Source organism: Hibiscus syriacus, unplaced genomic scaffold (genome assembly GCF_006381635.1).
Source record: "Hibiscus syriacus cultivar Baekdansim isolate YM2019G1 unplaced genomic scaffold, ASM638163v2 tig00110481_pilon, whole genome shotgun sequence".
In the NCBI taxonomy this organism is placed as follows: Eukaryota; Viridiplantae; Streptophyta; class Magnoliopsida; order Malvales; family Malvaceae; genus Hibiscus; species Hibiscus syriacus.
The window spans coordinates 590,004-614,132 of record NW_024062757.1 but is presented as its reverse complement, the minus strand read 5'-3'; the positions used below and the strand labels follow the sequence as shown (position 1 = coordinate 614,132).

Genomic DNA, 24,129 nt, shown 5'->3' with positions numbered 1-24,129 from the left:
CCAAAAGCTCAATGTGGTCTCGCTGCAAAGGCTTCAGTTGCACAAGAACTAAGTTTCTTTTCTTTTAGAAACTGAAAAACAGGGTGAATGTTGAGAATTAAGCAATGCCAGCTAGATCTTTTAGCTGCTGGTTTTGATAATTGATTCTGTTATAATTAGTTAGGTGGTTAAGTCAGTTATCCATTAATGGGTTAAACTTTCAGTGTTAACTCGTGAAAGGAGCAATCAACTTGGCTATATTAACAGGTAATTTGACCAAGGGCTAGAGCTTAGCTTTTAGCCTACATTCAGTTTTCTTAATGCTTTAAATCCATTCTTTCTTTTTCCAGAGTATTGTTTAGTAAGTTTCAACATTCGGATCTCAAGTTATGAAATAGTACGATTTTGAGGATTCCTTGTCAGCTTGCTCAACTCATCATTCAATAAGAGCTTATAATGCTATCGTTTACGATTGCTAAGTTTAGACAAAGATGCCTCAAAAGCACCAAGTGCTTTTATCATCCATCTTACCATGTAGGTTTTTTTTAACTAATTAGCATGCTCATGCTGCTAAGTTTATTTAGCACTTCGGTTAATTCGGTTCGAAATGAATTAAATAGTTAAATTAATTGAAAATATTTAATATTTAATATTATATATATATGTTAAGATCAATTTCATTAAATTTAAAACTCGACTATGTTTTAACCATACTAGGCACGTTAAATTTTCAGGAACCAAATAAAAAATATTCTATTAAACAACAACATGCTTTATATGTAGGGATGAGCATGGAGTCCGGTCAGGTAGGGTTTCGGCCAACTCGACCCGAAAATTTACGCCCTCCAATTGAAAACTGACGCGACTTCTTGATATAAAACTCGAACCCAATTCAAAATATATATTATTTTTATTCAATAAAAATAATGATCTAATTCAAAAATTAATATATAAAGGGTTATTATTGTAATTACCTCTAAATATATAATGTCAATTTAAATTATTTTTTGGGTCTGATCGGATCATGTATTTTTCACCTAAACCTAAATCTAACTCAATCCAAACATATCCTCTAAAAAAACTCGACCCAAACCTATTTTTTTAAATCAATATAATCTGATCGAGTCGGAGTCGTTCGAGTTCGGGTCCATGCCCATCCTAATTATATGCTTATAAGAGCAGGATGGAACTTCGAAAAGCTGCTGGCCCATCAAAAGTGGTTAGGCCTGCCCAAGAAACGAAATTCCCAATCCCAAATCCCGAAGCTGGTACTAGCAAATTTGGGGTTGAAAGCAGAAGAAAACGAAATCCGACGCTGTGTAGGAAATAGAGTAACCCATTGAAGAAGAAGAAGAAGAAGAAGAAAACAGTGAGTGGTTGATAGGATGGATGGAATCGGAGAGGAGGGGGAAGGAATAAGGCTGAGCAAACGGTTCTCCGATGACAAGCCCGGCACTTCAGGGGAAGTCGATTACAAGACAAAAGCCGGCACCGCTTGGAGCCATTCTTATCTCAACCAAAAGCCATGGCATCCCCTCTCCTATCCCAACCAACGCCGCAAGTGGATAGCCGAGCAGAGCCATTCCCAGCGCACCCGCCGTGCTGAAGAAGTTGCCCGCGAGGTCACTTTCTTTCTCTTCCTAATATTTAATTTCTCTTCTTCTTCAATTGACCTAATACTAAGTATTTCATTTTATTTTGTTGCAGTATGCCCAAGAGCAAGAGTTCTTCCGCCAGACTGCTCTAATTTCCAAAAAGGAGAAGGAAAAGGTTTTTCTTTCTTAATCTAAGCAGTTTCCGTTGGTTTTGTATCTTCATTCTTTTTTGGGACTAAACCACCCAAAATCCCTTACTAAATTCCTAGGTGGAGATGATGAAAGCTGTTAGCTTTATGTATGTTCGTCCGCCTGGTTATAATGCTGAAAGTGCCAAAGCGGCTGAGATCGCCGATGAGAGGAAAAATACCGAGCCAAATTCCAATGATCATTCCACAGCAATGTAATTTTGGTTTGAATATAGAACTGTTAATGTTCTTACTTGTTTTAATTTTAGCTGTTTTTCCTCTATGTGAAATAGTTTTCTCAATTTATTAACTTCATTTTGCAGGCCACCGGATTCTTTGCCTGGTGGATGCACTATGACAAAAGAGAAACAGAAATCGAGACCCAAAGATGTTTTTGGACGAGCTTTACCTACAGAGGAAGAGTTTGAAGTTCTTAAAAATGCCCCGCGGTATGTAGCAACGGTAGTTTATGCAATATTAATCATTGGTAGTTGAAAAAATAGATGACCTTGGCTATTAAACTATAGAAAGTTAGATATATTATGATAAAAACAGACGTTTGATCTGATTTTTATTGCTAAAATAAGCTATGTGATTGTCTATTTCCATGGTCATGTTTTGCTAATTAATTTAATTATAATACAGAGAAATGAAACTGACTTGCATAAGGGTGCTGAGGCTGCATTGTTTTAAGGAATGCTAAAACTAATCATCTTATAAAAAACGGCTAAAAGTATTGATCTCGTAGTTTAACAAGTGTGAATTGATATTTGATTTGATTTGGTTTGAATGATGATGGAACTTTCAGGCTGGAGACTGGTGTTCCTGGTAGGGTTAAACCATTTGCTGTTGAAGTCCGTAATGTGAAATGTCTTCGATGTGGAAATTGTGGGCACCAAAGTGGTGACCGTGACTGCCCGTTAAAGGATGTTATGATGCCAAATGAAGAGAGCCGTTTGAAAAGAGATGACCCCTTGACTGCTATCATGGCTCAAATGGATCCTACTGAGGTTGGTATTACTTCTATATTGGTTCGGTTGAAATTATTGAAGGTTATTTCAAAGCTTAATCTTCAAATCACTTTATTGTTCCAAATAAATAACATCTATTCATACATCTTCTGAAAATATGGGAGCTGTCTCCGTCACTCCTATCATTGTTTTGAAATGTTTTTTTTGTTGTCTCATGTTTCTTTGATATTCATTTGGTTCCCACCTTGATATGTATCCCATTTTTTGCAGCCTCTGAAGTGGGAGCTGAAGCAAAAACCAGGTTTGAGTCCTCCTCGTGGTGGATTTCGACTGGATGATCCCAATCAACAAATAGTTGCCGAGGATATATTTGATGAGTATGGAGGTGAATGGTTTTTCCTATTGCAGGCTCCTTGACAGGAAATTTGAGCTCATAACATCCAAGTAACTTCATGTTAACTGTTATCCCCATTTTTGTTTTAAAACCAGGTTTGAGTCCTCCTCGTGGTGGATTTCGACTGGATGATCCCAATCACAAATAGTTGCCGAGGATATATTTGATGAGTATGGAGGTGAATGGTTTTTCCTATTGCAGGCTCCTTGACAGGAAATTTGAGCTCATAACATCCAAGTAACTTCATGTTAACTGTTATCCCCATTTTTGTTTTTCTTATTTACAGGATTCCTTTGTGGGGGCAATATTCCTGATTTGCTGACTAACATCTCTTGCAAACCCAAGAAAAGGAAGTCCTCAAAAAAGAATAAACAGAAGAGGAAGTCATCTCGAAGCTGTTGGGACTCCGAGGATCCTAATCAAGATGGCTTATCCTCAACTTCTGGTGACGATGAGAGAAATTCGAAGGAGGAGAAGAAAACCAAGAAGAAAAAGCGGAATCATTCTGGGTCAAGTTCTTCTGATAGTGCAGAGTTTGATAGGCATCAAACACGAAGAATACACAAGTATCCATATTCATTGGAGGACAGAGACTATGACAAGCAATACAGGACTAAAGAAAGCAGAGAAAAATGAAAAGATACTCATAAGCCTTATACAGTGGATGATATGGATGCTGGTGGACACAGGAAGAGTAAAAAGAGCAGACAAAGGTGTTCTAATTCATCTGATGAAGAGAATTATGGGAATGATAGGAAAAGTAAAAGCAAGCATTCCTATTCATATGAAGATTCAGACCGTGATAGGCATGAGCGTAGGGAGAAGACCATGCAAAAGCATTATAACTCAGAATCAGAAGGTCCAGACACTATTAGCCGGAATAGGAGTGAAAAGCACAGACATAAGCATCATTATTCATCTGAAGATGATGCTCATAGACATCGTAAAGGTAAAAAGAGTCGAAATAAGCATTCATCATCACGCAGATACGATGATTCTAGCTCAGATGCAGAGCGTAGAAGTAAACATCGCCATCGTAAATGAAACAGCCATAAGCTCCCAAATTTTGCCATAAGAATGAGAATCTGGATGTAAACCTATACCAGACTGGTGACAATGGAGAGGGGTGGGGGAGATTATACTGTTGTTGCTATCACCCAGAATCATGAGAAATGAAATATCCTTGCCAAAACATGACTTCAATCGCTTGTCGGCCTTGAACTTGGTGAAGTTAAATGGATCTTGACCTTCTCGTTTGATGTTTATGCGTCTGCTATTGATGTTAAATACTGATGAATCATGAAGTTTCTCTCATTGTAAAACACATTATTACAGGCCTGGAAACATTCTTCAGCAGTCTTTCATTGATATTATTGTGAGGAGCAAGGACATTTTATAAAATTACATTCTGTAATTTTGTATCAACAGCTCATGGGGTTGTACAAGATAAATGGAACAAAATATTTGTTGCAGAATTATTTGTTTTAGTTTTAGATTTGGATTTTAATATAGATTTGCAAATAGAAATGTCCTTTTTTAATAGGTTGTTTGATTTTTTTAGTTACAAAATTTTAATATTTGATATACGGAATATATATATTAAGATTATTAATTATTTTCATCAAAGAATATATCTTTTTATACGTATAAAAACAGAAGTGGGAACTTTTTGAAATCATTAGCATGCAAATTGATGGTTTCATGTTAACATTTGGAAATATTTTATGAATTTTTATTATTTAGTTCATATTTAGTTAATATGATATTAGATATTTTAATTTTTGAAACGATTTGGAACTTGTCACGTGTGAATGACGAGTTTTAATAAAAAATATTTTTTATTAAAATTTATCATTCTGATGTGATAAAATCTAATAAAATATTTTATTTTATTTTATTATAATTTTTCAATTCGACGTGATGAGCTTAAACAAAAAAAAAAATTATTTAAATAAACTCATCATATGAACGTGGTAAGTTTACCTTGCACTATAACAATTATCGTATATCTTAAATTAATTTTAAAAATAATCTAATTGGTTAACTTTTTTACCAGCATAATTTATTGGGCCAATTTTACCGAAGATTGTAACCCAAACTAAAAAGCCCTCGAAATGACGATGAGTTTACTCTATTTCCTATTTTACCTCTAAAAATTCAAAATAGTTCCTCTAGGGTTTTAGGAGGAGCTGAGCTTTTGGTTTTCTTGCAGCAACGAGAAAAGAAGAGAGGAAGAGACCGGTGAAGATGAATACTTCAAAACTGTTTCGAAGGTCCATTGGATTGCTAGAAGCGGCGAAGGTTTCCTCTGCTTCATTCGCTTCATCTTCCGGTGGAAATGGGAAGGGGCTTATGCGGTCACAACCCGTGTCTCCACAGCTGGGCAAGTTCCTTGGATCCTCCGAAGCTTCTCGCGCAGAAGCCACTAAAAAGATCTGGGATTACATAAAGCTCCACAATCTCCAGGTCCTTCCTTCCCCCCTTTCATTTCCCTCCCTATTGTTAGTGCCGCGCTTTGCTTAACCTTCGCTTGTGTTACTGGTGGAAGAATCGGAGTATTATGTTAATCGTGTTTGTTTCTTTGGAAGTTCAATCCATATGATTTCTTTAAGACATACATGTATGGTCGTAAGATCTTATGTAGGGATGCAGATAACCTATATCTGAAATTTAGTTGGTGTATAATCACAAAATTCCAGAGGTTGCGAAATTAGGCATCGATATTAAATATTCAGGAATTTGAAATTTCTAAAGGTGCGATTACATCTCCATCACCCCTTGGAAAACACGCATGATGCAACTTGTTTTTTTGGATGTTAAGAGGAAGACAAATTTACACCATTCCTTGAATTATGTTCTCACTCCTGTTTTATTTATCTTAATTTCATTTTTACTAATTTGTTCAGTTATGATATTTTTATTATTATTTAATATAAAATAATTAAAAATATAAAATAAAAATATAAAGTGGTAAGATGCTACCGCCGTCTACCATCGACTGACGTAGATGATGATCGTTCGGTCTTAAATTTTATGGGGTTCGGTTCATCTCAATCCCTCGAGTCTAATCTGGTGAGTGTTTAATCGGACATTTTCGACTTCCTCACTTTCAATCCCCTATGAAATTTGGGAAAGAACGATCACCATCTACGGTGGCTGGCGATGGTGTCCGATCACTCTCTGTTTTTATTTTATATTTTAAATTGTTTTATATTAAATAATAATAAAAATAATAAAATAATTCGAAATGTTCAAAACAAGAACAATTTAAAAATTTAGTGATTAAATTAGAAAAATTAAAATTACGGTGAGTAAAAATAAGATGAGTAAAATAAGATAGAGAATGTAGTTCATCGAGGAATGTGTACCTTATCTGGACAAATTTTATGGGTGTTTTATTGGAGCATTATAAAATGAGCAGTTGTGGCAATTAGTTGTACAACTTTACAGTAACATTATAAATCAGAAAGGTCCTTAGATGTTTGTTTGAGTCCATCAGAATTCACATGTTTGATGTTTTCTTCATTAATTCCACTGATGCTTTTTGTCCCATTAGTATTTAAGGAAGGTTGGATAGTCCTACGAATATTATCTGTCCCTTATCCTATAAATTTATGTAATTTTTATGTTGTTGAGCATGACTTGTGTGTGATGGTGTTTAGAATCCTACAAACAAGAAGGAGATTATTTGTGATGACAAGTTGAAGACGATATTCGAGGGCAAGGACAAAGTTGGAATGTTAGAGGTGGCCAAATTTCTGTCCCCACATTTTGTGAAATCTAAATAATGTTCTGGCTTAGCCTTGTAGGAACTTTATGACCCAAATTGCAATCTGATGAACATGAAAAATGCTTTTGCCTTTGATCTTTTCGGTTAAATGTGATTCATGATGATTGGTTTTTGTTAGATGATTGAGTTGCTTGTGGATCGCCTTTGTCAGGCTGAACCTTTTGATGTTAGTCTCTTCGACTGTGTAACATAAGATTGTGATTGGAACTATTTTTGGTAATTAAGGTTCTGATCAGTCTGTCTATCCTTTGTTTTTCATGTGTTAATTCCCACCATTTTGGGTTTTGTTAGCCGATTCACCGATTCAAGTGTTATCAAGATGACACGAATAAAACGACCTCAGTTGTAAATGAATTGTTGTTATTCTTTGAATTCCTGAGTTCGAGCATCAAAAAATATTAGGAGTGTGAACGTTTTGTGCCAAATTATTGATAGTTATCTTTAAACAGATACTATTTTATATTTACCTCAGATAAATAAAAGGCTTAATATCAAAATAAGTGTCTAAATTATATTATTTTTTCTAAATAGGTTCCTAAACTATTTTTTAACTCATCAAAGTGTTTAATGTTACAAATGTTACCTATTTAAGTGTCCGAGCTGTCAATGGCATTAATTTCTCTTGTTAAGTGACATATGTTAAAATATGGTGATTTTAAAATTTATTTTTTAAAAAAATATTATTATATTTATAAAAAAAATCTTATTTTTTCTTAAATTATAAAATAGTTCCCAAATCTCTAAATTTTTCAAATTTTAATCTTAACATGTCGTCGTCATCCTTTCTGGCCACGATCATTACCGTCGATGTAGTCTCTATCATTTTCCCAGTCATACGTAGTCGAAGTTGTTTATTGGTCATCGAAATCACGTAAGATTGCGATTTTTAGCCTAGTGTTCGTGAGGTATAAAACCTCGATTCACTATCAATTGGTCACGATTTATTAGGGGTTTTGGTTGTCGGGGGAAGGGGTCAATTGAGTTTCATCGACAGCAAAGGATGGCAGTCGGTGTAGGTTTAGATGTTGAAATGAAAGTTGTTAAAGTTTTGAGTTTATTTCAAAATTTATGTTTTCTTTTTTTAAAAAATATATAATTTTTAATTTTCTAATTTTAAATAAAAAAATTTAATTTATCAGATTGTGACACATGTCACTTAACGGGAAAATTAACACCATTGATGGTTAAAACACCTAAATGAATAACGTTTATAACGTTAAACATCTAATTAAGTCAAAAAATAGTTTAACCACCTATTTAAAAAATCAACAAACAACAACACTTATATTTTTATTTTAATCCTTGTATGTGACATTATGAGATAGAAAGAGTACTATACACATTTGTGTCCTAATTTTAATTTGGCGGCTCAAGATTTTTGGACAATGGGATAATGATGGGCAAGGCTTTAGATAATTATAACGTAATATTTTTAATCAATTAATAACGTAGATATATCATATAGATATAATTGCTTTATCTTATTAGAAATAATAATATTTTCTTTAATCAAACGATGTTACTTAATGGATTCGAGAAACCATACATTGTTGTACGGACAATAAGTCAAGTATTGCCTACTGCTCGAGACATTTAGCAATATCTCTCTTTTAAGTGATGATAAAAGAGGTTATATTTTTCTATAGCTTTACTGTTCTTGTATTGTATGTTGTAGCATGGCATCAAATCGACTTAGTCCGAGTGGATGATGATAATGGTATGGGGTATGGTTAATATCATTTCTATTATTTCTAGGGTGAATTATATATTTAGTATCTAATCTATCATTTCTAATCTATTTTAGTACCTAAATTTTTAATTTTTTTAAAAAAAAGTTATACATAATATTTAGTTTTTATTTCATTTTAGTATCTCATCGTTTAAAAACTTAACGCGTTTGGCACCTAAACTATCACTCTTGGTCCGTTTTAGTACCTAAACTTTCATTTGTTTCAAAACTCAATGTTAAAGTTTTAACGGGTACTAAAATAAAACAAAAATTAAACGTTGGGTATGATTTTGAAAAAATTAAAAGCCTAAGTAATAAAAAATACAAAAACTAATAGTTTAGGTACTAAACTCGTAATTCATCCTTATTTTTAAGGATTCGTTGCATCTGTTCATGTTTTATAATTGTAATCATTTGAATATTAATGCAAAATAATAATGTTAACTAATGAGGTTGATTCAAGTGGTAAGCAGTTTGATATCGGTTGAGTAAGGTATCGAGTTCGAGTCTTTATGTATATAGAAAGTGCTTGATAGGAGATTCACCATCAAAACCATATGTGTAACGTGAGTCGGTTCAGATTAATTAAAACAAAACCTTGAAATATGTAGGGGGAAATAATAATGTTGGAGGTTAAGGGAAATTGTGAATATAAAAACATAAACTTGCAGGGGATGTTTACGTTCAATTTTGTTCAACAAGCCGCTTTCCAAAACTCAACAATTATTTTTTTATATTCTTATATTTTAGAAGAAAAAATCTTGAAAATTGTTCAATATACTTCATTCTTTGAAGTTTTTTTATTATTTTTTTGATTTTTAAATTATATTTTTATCTGTATTAGTTTTATTATTTTTTTTAATTTAAAAAAAATAAATCACTATTGGATTCGTACTATTGAAGAACAATAACAATGTAATCGGCAATCATTATTTACAAGAGTAAGTGGCAGTTGAGGTGGCAATCGGATCTTTTTAGATCGAGTTTAGATCCGATTGGTTTAGGTTTGAATTATATATGATTAAATTTAGTTCGGCTCTATAGTAAGTTGGGTCGAGTTAATGTTAGATTGATTGATTTTTATTCAAGTTAATATGAGATCGATCGATTTTTGGTTTGAGTAACATAAGATCGATCAGTTTTTAGGTCGGACCAATATTAGAGTAGTTAACTCTCAGATCAGGTCAATATCATATCAATTAATCTTCAATTCATAACAATCTATAAATTTTCGGGTCAATTCGGTGGAGTTGAGTATAAATCTAATTGAGTTAAAAAAGATAGGATACACGTGAGTGGTGACTAACTAGTAGTACAATAATATTGAACCGTTAAACTATTATCAAATGCATTGATTGATTATCGATATAATACAAAATGAGAATAAAATATACATCATTTTATTATTTATTACATTACTAAAAATAGATAACAAAAAAATAAATTAATCATTTACTTTGACTCAATTATCATCTTAAAAGTGGGTCGATGTTCTGTTAGATAAGATAGCATTTAAGCTATCTTGAAGAATAGAAGAATGAACAAATGACAGCTAGAACTCTCTGCAATTCTATTAACGGAAACTGACCTCTCTTGAACTAGAGAGTAGCTATTTGTACATGAAGAATGCATAACAAACTTAACAGCTTGTAACTATACTATAACAGAAACCCTCATCCATGCAACACGCTTGCATGTGATCGTAACACTAACACTGTTTAGATCATATATGAATAAATTAAATTTGGTTACTTCATGCTCGTAGAGCTCAATTGATATGTGATGTTCTTTTTAGTATCACTGCCTATTGGTGCAGGTAGTTTATCCTTTCCCAATCTGTTATTAAAGAATTGACCAGTTGTGTTCTAGATCTTTTTAGAAAGGGGATGATTATGCTGCCTCTGGAGCTCGGGTAAGCTGGGACTGGTCTGCACTCTTCGCTCTGAGGGAGGACTCGGGGCTTAGGGACACTACGAGTTGGACTGATTCAAAAAATTATGGCTATGAAGGTTCTTTATGGGTGGCTTGACTAAAGGCTTACGTCTTTAAAGGAGTGGATTTTTGGCATCTCCAGGGGAAGCGGAATGCGAGTTGGATTATCAAGAAGTTGCTTGCCCTAAAAATGGAACCTCGCTCTCTTTTCGAATCTGCTCTGAGTTTTGATTCTATTACTGTTAGTTGGATTTGATCGAAGGTTAGAGAGGCGGGGGCTAGGGTGCCTTGGCACAAGGTAGTGTGGTTCCCTTTTCACATCCCTAAATATACAGTTATTGGTTGAATGGCGATCTTGGACAGACTCCCCACTAAGGACAGGCTGTTGTGTATGGGGATTGGGGTGGATGCGAAGTGTGTGTTCTGTGATGCTGCGGAGACCAGAGGTCATCTTTTCTTTGGGTGCCCTTTCTCGAGAGGTGTTTGGGAAGCTATTTTGGCAAAGTGTAACCTTGCCCGTCGTGCGATGAGTTTGGATGTTGAGCTAAACTGGATCGTGGCTTGTCTTGAGGGTAAATCTGTACTTGTTTTTATCCTTATGCCGGCTAGGAGTGCTTTAGTTTACTAGGGATGAAAGAAATAGAAGACTTTTTAGGGGTGTTTGTCGGGATGCTACTGAGATTTTGTTTGCTGATTTCTTTGTTTTTTGTAGCAGTTTTTACTGCTTTCTTGGATAATAAAACACACTTATCCAAAAAAATGGTTACTTCATTTTGAGTTATTTTCGGTCTGAATTGTTTTTCATTCGAGTTTCTTTTAGTTCAGGTCAAGTTGAATATGAGTCTACATCGGTCCAGTTAAAATCCATATCTATTTTGATTCAAATCGATTTATTTTAGATTTCGAATCAAATCTAGGTCATTGCATTCTAATTTATATCTAATTTCTAATTTAATAAATCGGTTCGAATAATTAAATCCACACAAAATTTACTAGGCATAGTGGCCAGGCAATTAGGAAGAGTTAAAAAAAGATAAATATAAAAATTTTTGTTAGTTGCAACAGGTTTCGACTTCCATACATAAACAATATTTATCTCTTCCCTTTATTGCATTGAAATGGAATAGTTCCATTACTTAGGGATTAAGGTTTTTATAGTAATTTAAGATAAATATAAAATAATATTTATTCTGAAAAAATTCTTAAGTATTTAATATTAAATATTTACATTATATCTTTTATGTTTGAATTTAAGATTTCAAAAAATTATAATAAATTTTTTATTATCGAGATCGTTTTGGTTCGTCTTGCTATTAAAGTCGAATCTCAAAAACGGAGGTGTCCTGATCAGCAGCCGTGTTCATTACGCGTTAAAGCCTTAAAGCAACGCGTGGAATCTCCCTTGTGATTATTATAAATCCTTCCCTCACGATTTTATTACGAAGCTATCTTCTTCTGACCCCTCGCTGACTAGATCTTCTCTGTAATTGTAAGAACAAATCTCTCTCTCTCTCTAACCTTAATTTACTCTTTTTTTTTTGGTTTCTTCAGAATTTTGTTATTGTTTGTACTGGTCTACATGATCGCCTAAACAGAAAGGGTTGACTGTTTTCTTACCATCTCTACCTTTGGGGAATTTTAGGTTTTTGTTCTATTACTCCTAATTGGCATGTTTAGTTGTCTAATTAATGATTGTAATTGCTACCCATTATGTGTTATGGCATTTGTTAAACGATGAACACCTCTTTTTGTTGTGAATTCCATGCTTTATTGTTAATCCTATTCGAAGTTTGTGACTTGTTTTGTTGATGAACGATGTGATCCAGGATTTTATGTGTTGTGTATCACTCATGTTTGTCTATCTTGATATTCCACAGGTTGAGGAAGAAAAAAAGACATGGGAAAGGACAAGGACAAGCATGGTCATGAAGACAAGGGTCTCCTTTCAAACCTTGCACACGGTCTTGCTCATGGTCGTGGAGGAGGGTATCCCCCTCAGGGCTATCCACCTGCTGGAGGGTATCCCCCTCAAGGCTATCCACCTGCTGCTGGAGGATACCCCCCTCAGGGCTATCCACCCGCTGGTTATCCCGGCGCACCTCATGGACACGGTGCATCCCATTCAGGTAAAGTGCCAAGATTGTCTTTATGCTTGTTGCCATGTTATGTTTGTGTACAACGTGTGAGATGCCAATTTGTAATTGCGTCTACAGGGCACGGTGCCTTAGGAGGGTTGCTCGCCGGCGGTGCTGCAGCTGCAGCGGCCGCAATGGGGACTCATCACGTGGCTCACGGTTCTCATGGTGCTTACGGTGGTCACGGTGCTTATGGTGGTGGTCATGGTGCTTATGGTGGTGGTCATGGTGGTTATGGTGGTGGGAAATTCAAGCACGGGAAGCATGGAAAATTCAAGCACGGGAAGCATGGGAAGCACGGAGGAGGGAAATTCAAGAAGTGGAAGTGAGTTAACCGTGGGAGGAAAGCATGGACTTTTGGGAGTCGTGAGGTCCAACCGATTTACTATCAACCGATGTTATAATAATCGACTTCAACTGGTTTTATGAATAATTACAGACCCTTTTGCTTTCGGCATACAAGAACATATAGGATTTGTCATACTTCTTACTCAATCGATGAGACTCCATTATGTGATATGTATTATGGAACCTTTACTCATCTAGTGTTTAAGCTTTTAAATCAAAAAGTTTTAATTAGTAAATGTAAGTGTACTTTTTTTAGGTTGCTTAAGTAATGGTTTTTTATGACAATAGTATTACATTCATTTAAGAATTAATTAAAATAATAATTTAAGTATACTATTTTTTTTTTGGATAAATCGAAATTCTATTATCCAAGAAAGCTAAGTAGTTACAAAAAATCAACGATCACAGAAAATAGAAAAATTACAGACCAAATAAAAATCGATCGGTTTTAGTCAATATCCCAAGCAATACAAAGATTTGAGTTTACATCATCAAACCTATTAATATTTTTACCCCTTAGTTTTATACCTACAAAGTCTTTGATTGTGCGGAGTAATTCTTCAATGCTTCGAGAACATCCTTTGAAGATTCTTCGGTTGCGTTCCTCCCACTAAATATAGATTGTGGCGTTCCATGCTAATTTGAAGATAGTGATTAACAAGGATTTACCTTTCCAATATATACTTGCCCATGTAATCAAGTCCTCCCAAGATAATATTGTCTTGTAAATTCCATTGAGGTGAAAGATCTGGTCTCGTAATTGAGAAGCAGTCTGGCATTCGAAGAACAGATGATTTCTGTTTTCCAATGACTCGTTGCATAAAACACTGCTTTCATTAGAAACAATACCTATGCGGTGAAGTCAATCTCGAATAGGCAGCCTATCGATCATTGCCATCCAGGCAATGAGGCTGTGTTTAGGAATGTTATGTGGGAACCAAATAATAGATTGCCAAGGAACTTTATCCCCCTTCGTTCTAATCTCTTGCCAGATTTGTCTTATCGATAGAGCTTCATTTGGAAGGATTACTTAAGCATCGACTCACAGTTTAAGTAATTTATTGAAACTCCAGCTTAATGTTGAACCTGTTTCCATTTGCTAAAAGTCCTTGCCCTTTAGTATACTATTTTTTATGTTGCCTTAAGTAATGATTTTTTTTACAATTGTATTACATTCATTTAAAATCTAATTATGATAATAATTTAAATATGCTTTTTAGATTGCTTAAGTAATTGTTTTCGTCAGTATATTACCGCTCATTTTTTTTAAAGAAAAAGAGACGGATTAAAATATAATGAATAATTAGATAATTATTTTTAACTTAAAAGATTTAATAAAACAACTCTTATATTTTGAGGATCATTTTATAACCCGGATCAATATTATAACCTTTAATAATTGAAAGACTTAATAAAACATCATATAATCAAAAAATTATTTATATATTTTATCTTAAAAAATCATGAACAAATATTATTTTATAATTAATCTATACTATTAAAAAACAATCTTATCTTATTATTCCCGTCATCCCCTGCAATCATCACGTAAAGAAGACAAATTGGACGCGCAATGTAAGTTTGACATTAAATCATTATTTGAATGCTCAAAAAGAATTGTACTAACTACTAACTACACCAATTTAGACTAATTTTTTAAATATTATTAAATATAGAAAAATCGGACTGATTCAATCTGTGCGCCTCAAACATTTAGGCCCGTAATCTGTTAGTTTAAAAGTGGGGTGATATGATCATGAAAAATAACTTCGGGGTAAGAGCAAACACTACACGGATAATTGAAGTATCTTTCACTCTAACAGCATTCCCTGCTCTTCTAAACGTGAAAAACCCAATGGATATGCAATGAGGTCCGAAAAAGAGTAGCAGTATTCTTCTAACTCATCAAACATCAACCAAAATCAGTAGTAAAACACATTGTAGGATAATCATAGGATAAAATTTTCCAAAATAAACAGCACGCTGCCGCCACCACCAACACCTTTTTTTTCTTATCAACATCATATCAGATCCCCGCCACGGACAAGTCTTCTTTTCATCTCATCATAATTAGCAACTGCAATGGACAAAGTTCAGCACCCACCACATAAACATACTTGCAATCCATAAACATATAACAGAAAGCATTGATTCCAGACCTGTCATTAAATGTCTCAATCATCTAGATAATAATAGGACCCAGCAGACTTCTGCTCTCGATCCTTGGTTGAGTCCAATTTGTTGATCCTAGGTCGGTAATTGGTCGGGTCCCGCCTGAACGTGATGTCCAGATGCTGTAGAGTGCCGCAATGTCAAACAGTGAGCACCACCAGAAATTTCAAACGAATAGCAGTACAGCACAATCAATCATCAAGGGAATTATGCGAAACTCACCGATAAGAAGAGATTCATGCCAGTCAACAAGGACTGAGGAGAATTTGCAATACAATCCACCGATGGCTTCCCTTCATACACAATAACTCGGTCTGCAAGATATGACGCCATTATAAAATCGTGTTCAACCACAAATGCGGTTTTCTTTGCATGGAGGATAAACCTCTTTATAACTTTAGAAGCAACAATACGCTGCTCAGAGTCGAGATAAGCACTCGGTTCATCTATCAGATAAATATCTGCTGGCTGCATGACATAAAACAAACATGTGCATCAGGCAGACTAGAAAAGACAATACCTTGGAATTTGAAAAGCTAAAATACATGACCCAAAACCAATTGACATACCAACATTCCACGAAACAATCAAAGGGAAAACTGAAAAAATTAGAATCATAACAATGCAACTCTTAATTAGGATCATCTAAAACCAAATAGAACTTGATCTATCTCATCACTTGACTTTGTATATCCACAACCTTGATCCAGAGAAACTATGATTCAATAGCTCTCAATTCCTAGGATTCACCATTAACCACAGCGTATTTCTTATATGTTAAAAGAATTTATCAAATTTCAGATGGAGCCAATAATGTGTTTCGAGTACTAAGCACACTACATGTTCTGCGACTTAAGAAGATCTACAACTTGCAAATTAAGTTATTAACAATAATAAAAGAGTTGAAAAATCAGTATAGGCCCTTCAGCATACCCAAGTAGATACCCCTAAAGGCTAAAAGGACTCTAATGGAATACAAGTACATACACAAGAAGATACTAGTGTTGGCAAATGCACAAGTAAGCCCACAACTATACATATGGACATGAAAGGTAATGCTTAGTGTTAAAAGGAGTTATCCCAAAACATAGGTTAGGATGAGGTAAGAACAGTAACCAGCGCCTCCAATAATTTAGATTCAAAACCAATCATGTTTCAAACTTGTAAGGAGGTACAGAAAAACTTTGAAAATTTAACTCCAATCTCTACCTTACTTTTTTAGCTAATTCAAAAGCATTTACCTTTCCAAGGCATAGACATAATGCAACTCTTTGCAACTCCCCTCCAGAGAGATTCACTACTTCCTGATCCATCAATTGCTCAATGAGAAGTGGCTTCATCACATCTGAAACAAATTGAGGATGCATGTATGAATCACGTATCTTTTGATGCAGCAAATGCCTGACGGTATTTTGAAATTTGGGACTGATCTTTTGAGGTTTGTATGAAACATTAAACTCAGGGATCTCCACATCTGAACCTTCTACACTATCAGGTTTCAACAAACCAGCCTGCAGGTTCATCCAATAATATTAATGAACTTATTCAAGAGACGAGATTAACAATGAACTAAAACGGGTAATAATGAATGCACAAATGATGGAAAAGCAAAATACCAGCATACGAATAAATGTGGTCTTCCCAGTACCGTTCTCTCCCAACATTACAATAATCTGAGAATCAGTAAATTCACCCTCCATAACTTTAAGTCTAAAATTACCCTGTGTTTTAGTCATGGTTGGGTATTTGTATCGTGCATAGGTTTCAATTTCTTCAGCACTTTCCTGTGGGGTCTCTGCAACCTATAACAAAGGGGAAAAAGAGAGGTTAAGACAAGAATTTAAAGATGAATGACACATGCACGAATACAAGAGAAACAGGTGTACCTTGAAGGTCAAAGATTCATCTCGAAACCTTAGGTTTTCAGTAGGGACAAATCCAGCCAAAAAGATATTTATTCCCTCTCTTACAGAGAAGGGAAGGGTTACAACTCCATATGCCCCCGGTTTCCCGTACAAGCAGCAAATGAAATCCGATAAATAATCCAGGACACTCAGATCATGCTCGACCACAATCACAAAGCTGGAATAAAAATGTAGAAGTATTGTTCCCCAATTAGAACCATTCAATCTATAAGAAGCATTAGAGACTAAGGACAGGAGATTTTACCTATTAGGCCTGAGTAAAGATCGGATGACTTGTGCTGCTTTCAATCTCTGTTTCACATCCAGATAACTCGAAGGCTCGTCAAACATATATATTTCAGCATTCTGTATGGCAACAACAGCAATAGCAAATCTCTGGAGCTCTCCACCAGATAAATCTCCAACATTACGGTCTATGACCTGGTTCAGTTCAAGATCGGCACAGAGTTCAGCCTTCATATCTCTCTCATCTTTTTGATCAAGTACCTGTCCTACATTGCCTTGAACTGCCTTTGGAATATGATCAACATACTGTGGCTTGATGATGGCCTGTTTAACATAAAAATTATCGGAAAATATCAAGGAAAAACAGGGAATTGCAGGGCACTCATCAAAGTTGCTATAATCAGGGCAGCAACAGTATTAAAAATATAAAAGTTGACAAGAGAATAAACAATTATTATCGATCTTTGAATTTTCTTCTGTAAGCGTCATATATGTAGCCTTACATAATAAATAAAATTCTAGGTGATGTGACTCAATTATACAATCTTAACTGCAAAACTAAACTAGTTTAACTTTGCAGAAGCTTTTCCCAAGGATGCTCAAGAGGCTAAGATTGAGACATATAAAGCAATTCAATACCAATGCTGGAAATACAATAGAAGTAGAAGAAACAAAAAGGTTATGGTTAAACTATCGGTGAATATTTGAATCTAGTACATCACACAATATCATTTTAGTGAAGAAATATTAATATCAAGGAAGATGGTCATAGAACTTGATGTTGATGCAATCATTCTCATTAAATCTCACAACCTAAGAGTCAGGAAGACCTTCAAACAAACTAGCAAGACCAATTAAGAATGTCTTGACATCATATGTGACTAGTTTATCCAGAACTCTCATCATCTTCCCCATCAGAACTTGTAAATGAATATAAAAAAGAAAAGAAAAATGCAAGTTGAAGATGCACAATCAAAATGCAATGTTAAGAACCTTCAGATTATCTTCCAAGATGCGGGTAAAATAATTCTGCAACTCAGATCCTCGAAAATAGGTCAAGATTTCCTGCCAATCTGGAGGGTTCTGCAAATAGATTATCCAAACAGGTAAACAAAAAACACAGCGAAAGAATCAAATAAGGAAACAAAACCTCAGAGAGTTACATTGAAACGACCCAAATTTGGCTTCAGCTTCCCGGCCAGAACTTTAAGAGCAGTTGATTTGCCAATGCCATTGGTTCCAACCAGACCAAGAACTTGCCCAGGCCTTGGAACTGGTAACCTAAAATTGCAATTCAAAACCATCTCAAAATGGAGGTGGAGGGGGGAATAAACAAGAAATAACAGAAAAATTATGAAGGTTTTCAAGAACAGAAAAATTTAACCAACCTGTGTAGCTTGAAAGTATTGGGGCCATATCGATGGGTTGTATCTTTATCCAAATCTCTTGGCAAGTTGATGATTTGAATTGCTTCAAATGGGCATTTCTGCATGAGAAGATAGTTGGTTCATCTTCATGATAGGCTATTGTTCATCCACAAACAGAGAAACCAACATCAATGTCATATCAATGTAAAACTACATACCTTGACACAGATACCACAACCAATGCATAACTCCTCAGAGATGAAAGCAATCTTTGAGGCAGGGGAAACCTCAATGCAAAGTTTCCCTGCAGACAGAGAAACAAAAGTGAGATGGAAAATCTGAAGCAGGAGAGGAAGAATAAACTTGACCCGAGTAACAGGCTAACAGCCAGCTTGAATAACAAGGATCCAACTAGACGAACAAATTACAAGCATTAACAAGATCCAAGATGCTTCCAAAATACAAGGTTATTTTAGTGTTAACTGAGCAAGCAAGTGAAATACGGTATACACACACTATGTCAGAAACATTATTGTTATAAGAATTTCATATAGCTGCTTAATGACAAGGAGGTGACCCTTAGAAGTTTTAGATCCCATATTTAAGTCCTACCATGTTTGATTTCTGTCTAGATTTATTCTGGTTTTAGTCATTATCAATCCAAAATGAATTATTCTGGTTGTAGTTATTTGGATGTATTGAATTGTGCTAGTAACGGCAATTTCTCAAAAAGAAATCCATGTCAATATATATCTATATAGTTTCTTCCTCTACAATATGTCATCTTCTTCTACTTTTCTATTATTCTATAATATTATTCTCCCTATTTTATATGGTTCTCTATTTCTTTCAGGTTACTGATTGATAATAAATCAGCTCTCGGTACAAGCACTCAAGTTTCCTTGTTCATTTCACGGATTCTCCAGTAATCAACATCATTTGGGGGAAATTAATGAAACGCTTCATTTAAGCTAATTCAATTAAGATGGAATAAGATTACCTCCAAATTTTCAAACTCCGAAAACAGGAAAAGCCACATAAAAAACAAATTAGAAAAAAAAGAACACAGGGATGGAGCGAGTAAAGCTTAGATTACCAGTTTTAACGACAGGGCAGCTCTTCTTGCACTCTTGGCGGCACTTCTTGGGCTTGCAGCGGTCGGAGCTGACAATCGCGATACGTGTCAAGCGATCGGCCATCTCACCGAATGGATAATCGATATGTTGAGTAGGTCTAGGGATTTGAAAGTCGAGTGGCGTTTTATAGCTTTTGCTGTTGGAAAAGAGAAAAGAGGTGGTGAGGCGTGTGCTAGTATCGGGAGAGAATTGAAACGAGAAAGAGATGAGCGTACAGATCACGTGGAAGGACCCTTTAGGGTTTTATCTCCTTATATATTTTCTTAATTAATGAAACCGAATAAGTTTTGGTCATTTACTTATTATATTGGGTAAACTGTGCATATAGTCCCTTATCTTTTTCGGTCTGATTGACTTTGATCACCAATTTAAAATTTCAGAGGGAATGATCCTTAACGTTATCGATCCGTTTGACTTTAGTCTCTAACATTATCGATCCGTTTGATTTTAATTCTTCAGCCATATTAAAGACTTAAACAAAAGGGAGTTCACAAAAATTAATGGTTAAGGGACTAAAATCGAATGGATCGATAATGTTAGAGATCATTTTCCCTTAATTTTTAAATTGGTGACTAAAGATATTCAGTCCCTAAACATAGGGAATTATCTACATAGTTTTCTCATATTTAATATTAGTCTGAATGATTTTAATGATAAAAATTAATATTATTTATTTAAAAAAACTACGTTTAAATCTATGTATTTGTAGGGTGTAACCATGTTGTTTAATTAAAAAAATTAAATAAAAATTATTTTATAATTATCGAGACTATTTAAAATTATGTTTAACATTAATATGGTATTTTTTTCGTTGCACACGTTCATGTGGCACACGTTCATGTTCCTGAGATCTCAACTATTCATGCTTTGTTTTTCTTAGCCTCCATTCATAGTTACATTAAATGAACGTCAGTATGATTTTTTTGAATGGGATCTAAATAAAAAGATTTACATGAATTAACGTAAAGGATTTGTGGCACATGAAAAAGAAGACAAAGTTTACATTCTTTTTTGAAAGGTGGTACTTTGTATTACGAATGTTTACAAAGTAAACTACCTCGATGACCTCATTAAAAAAACCCTAATCCTAAATGAAGAAAAAGAATGTGCCTTGAGGTGGTAGAGGTGGTAAATTTCAATAAACACAAAGTTGAACATCACACAAACCCAAACTCAGCCTACAATAAACCCCAAACTCGTTCCAAAAAATTCAACAGAGACAAACTACTGAAATGAACTTAGACCTAAAACGAAGTCGAAACCCACTGCATATCCAAAGAAACGAGACAACACCACAAACACAACATCACTTGCAACCAGAGCTTGAACACAACCTAGCCCTGAGTCAAGGAGAACCACACTTGCTGAAAACTAGCTGCCAACAGACTCGACCAAGGACCGAAACAAATCACCATAGATTAAAGACTGGACGAGCCTACCCCGTTAACCCTGATAATAATAAAAATACCCACAAAAATAAACTGGAAAACAGAATCTTCAAGCTAGACCACCCGTAATTAAAATAGGAAACAACAGACAGAATAAAAGGTACCACACTCCCACCACTTTCATTGATCAATGGACCAACAGAAACATTCATATACTAAAATGTTTTATTCAAACTGTATTATTATAAATATGTATGTAGACGTTTTATCGATCTTTAATACACATATCTAGTTATTAATAAAATTAAGAATTATTTTGTTTATCAAATTTGAAATGATTAATTTGGAAGAAGTGGACTTAAAGGTAAAGGTTTTTAATTTAATAAAGGATTTTTTAAATCAATCATATTACATAGGAAAAGTGTTAAAAGAAATATGATAATTTTGATGGAATCTCAGTGAGGACACTATAACTTTAACCTACAACTAAAAGGAACGAAGTGTGGTCTCAATGTGCTTTTAATGAACTACATTGGATCCACAAAAAATATCAAAGCATGTTTTTTCTGTTTATTTGCCCATGACAAGATAATGGGCTTTTACTGTAACCCCACAGACCGATAAGGGTAATCAGATTCGATCCGGGGTGTCACATTTGGGCCACCGGAGCGACCCACTGTAAAAATAGTGGAAAAATTAAAACTTTTTAAATTACATGTAAACTAATAAAATCAGTTGTCACTATTTAAAAATAAAACAGATTTCCAGACTCGTATATAAATCAAAATACAATTACATGCCCCCTAATCACATGTACCATACTCTGCAACAACGCCGGAAAAACTCCCTTACTGAAGTCGATAGATGCACTGGTACAATTCTTTTTACCTGAAAAGGTGAGTAATAGAGTGAGCTTTGAAAAGCTCAGTAATACAGAACTACCAGATAATGTTGAAGAACGTACAGATACAGATAAACATACATATCCTTATTATTTCCGAACGTTTATAGATTTTTATGTTGAGCAGAGATTCTACTGATATTTCAGATGGTAACGGACAATGAGCTTTCAGTTCAGACAAATATTTCAGATGACTGAGTTCAGGATATCAGAATAGGTTATCTAGTGTGTTCCCATAAAACCAGTAAAAAGATATATATATATATTTTTAAAGCATATATATATACACCCCCATCCTTTCACAATCTGTTTGTGTAGGTTTCCCGGAACCATACACCCCGCACAACCAGTAACAGTAAGGCCCTGAGCACACAGCCGAGGAGCCTGCAGTAATCTTCCTCCAACAATAAACCCCCCAGATAAAACATTTCTCCGTCGTTAAACGGAGATATCAGAAATCAAAACAGAATTCATATCAGATATCAGAACAGAATCCATATCAGAATCAGAACAGAATTCAGGTAACGTATCAGAACAGAATTCAATTCGGAAATCAAATAAAATATTTATATAATTAGGGAACACACCAGAGTTTACAGGTATTATTTAGAGGTACTGTATCAGGCAGAAAAACACAGTTATTCAGTATGCCGATAGAATATCGAAATTCAGAATCACTATTAGAAGAGTTCAATAACTGACAAAATCATCAATTATTCAGAATATGATTTGAGCTGTAACGAAGAAATGAAGATTCAGGACATTTACAATCTATGTCGATTGATCGGATTATCAAACAACTCTTAAATGAATAGCTCCCAAAATTAATGCTTGTCGATTGATCAATTCATTGTTCTTCCAGGGTATTTACACTTTAATACCACAAACTCTTGTCCATAGATCATTTTCAGAATCATCACTGAATAGATCTTCCAATGTCTTTATTTTATTTTTACGCTTCCAATATATCATGAAATACTGACGTGCTTGATTTGTAGTTCATGATCTAGAAGAACAGTACATTGTGTATGTTCATTAACGTTTCCAGACTCATTCACATCACTTACTTAATCCTTAGTGCTTGAGGTTGCTTAGTTCATTTAGCATTCAAGTCTATTCCAGTTACTTCGGGATTTTCTAGAGTAATTCCGTACGTTTCTGAATTTCAGATACATATTGTACTTCCGTTCAGTTCAGTTTGGTCTTCGTGGTTGATTTATCGAACAGATATCCAATTCTTAGTACCGAATGCAATCTAGAGTTGAGCTGAGCTGAATACTTCCAAAATTATCATTGAGCTAAACTTGAGTAGACGAACATGTATTCAAGTAATATCTATATCGTTCAGGTACTGATATATTATTAAGGTTGATCGGCTCACTTAAGTTATGTTCTATAACTTTTAAAGGTAGTCCAATACCTATGCTTATTTGGATTCCTTAATTAATCCAAGGTATTTACTTAGTTTAGGCCATAAGGTTATTTTGGTAATTTTGGTGTTCAGTTTTATTCCATTTATTTCAGAGCTCGAGGATATCCAATCATTCCTGAGCTTAGTGATATTCTTGGGTCATATCCATTACATGGGTATTTTGGTCATTTTACAGATATACTGTATTTCAATCTTTTACTGCCATCCGATCTTATTATTTAATTCAATCTTATCATTTACTTCAGTCATTTTGAACAATTCTGACAGCAGAATACCCCCGATAAATTATTCTTCAAGTATTCACTCATTATTCGAATATTTACGGGTCAAGTGTCTTCTCAGATTTTACAAACGGAATATCAGGAATTTTCCTGCACTAAGTCAGGATCTTAACAATTAAATTCATACTTAATCGAGTTAAGTATGAATCCCCTAAGTATTTTCTCATTCAGAGTCAACTCAGACTATTCTACCTCTTAAGGGCATTTCCGTAATTTCTTAACCAGATAATTTCGATATTAG

At 34.6% G+C, this 24,129-nt stretch overlaps 3 protein-coding genes and 1 pseudogene across 3 annotated transcripts; 3 read left to right on the top strand and 1 right to left on the bottom strand.

Moving 5' to 3' along the window:
• Positions 1 to 1,193: 1,193 nt before the first annotated feature.
• LOC120128518 lies at positions 1,194 to 4,542 on the top strand (annotated as a pseudogene).
• A 738-nt stretch (positions 4,543 to 5,280) lies between these two features.
• Positions 5,281 to 7,036, top strand: LOC120128519 (upstream activation factor subunit spp27-like). The gene is made up of 2 exons (XM_039146194.1): positions 5,281 to 5,593; positions 6,790 to 7,036. The coding sequence occupies exons 1-2, from the start codon at positions 5,375 to 5,377 to the stop codon at positions 6,913 to 6,915; spliced, it is 345 nt and encodes a 114-aa protein (XP_039002125.1). The 5' UTR covers positions 5,281 to 5,374; the 3' UTR covers positions 6,916 to 7,036.
• Positions 7,037 to 11,956: 4,920 nt separating this feature from the next.
• LOC120128531 (glycine-rich protein A3-like) lies at positions 11,957 to 13,254 on the top strand. Its single transcript, XM_039146203.1, has 3 exons — positions 11,957 to 12,067; positions 12,456 to 12,704; positions 12,792 to 13,254. The coding sequence occupies exons 2-3, from the start codon at positions 12,476 to 12,478 to the stop codon at positions 13,040 to 13,042; spliced, it is 480 nt and encodes a 159-aa protein (XP_039002134.1). The 5' UTR covers positions 11,957 to 12,067; positions 12,456 to 12,475; the 3' UTR covers positions 13,043 to 13,254.
• A 1,652-nt stretch (positions 13,255 to 14,906) lies between these two features.
• On the bottom strand, positions 14,907 to 19,949 carry LOC120128520 (ABC transporter E family member 2). The gene is made up of 12 exons (XM_039146195.1): positions 19,847 to 19,949; positions 18,969 to 19,054; positions 18,772 to 18,869; positions 18,547 to 18,664; positions 18,377 to 18,466; positions 17,403 to 17,707; positions 17,120 to 17,315; positions 16,850 to 17,035; positions 16,475 to 16,744; positions 15,456 to 15,701; positions 15,221 to 15,355; positions 14,907 to 15,138 (listed from the first exon to the last, which is right to left on the bottom strand). Exons 1-11 carry the CDS (start codon positions 19,947 to 19,949, stop codon positions 15,236 to 15,238), a joined length of 1,818 nt encoding a protein of 605 aa, XP_039002126.1. The 3' UTR covers positions 14,907 to 15,138; positions 15,221 to 15,235.
• Positions 19,950 to 24,129: the final 4,180 nt, after the last annotated feature.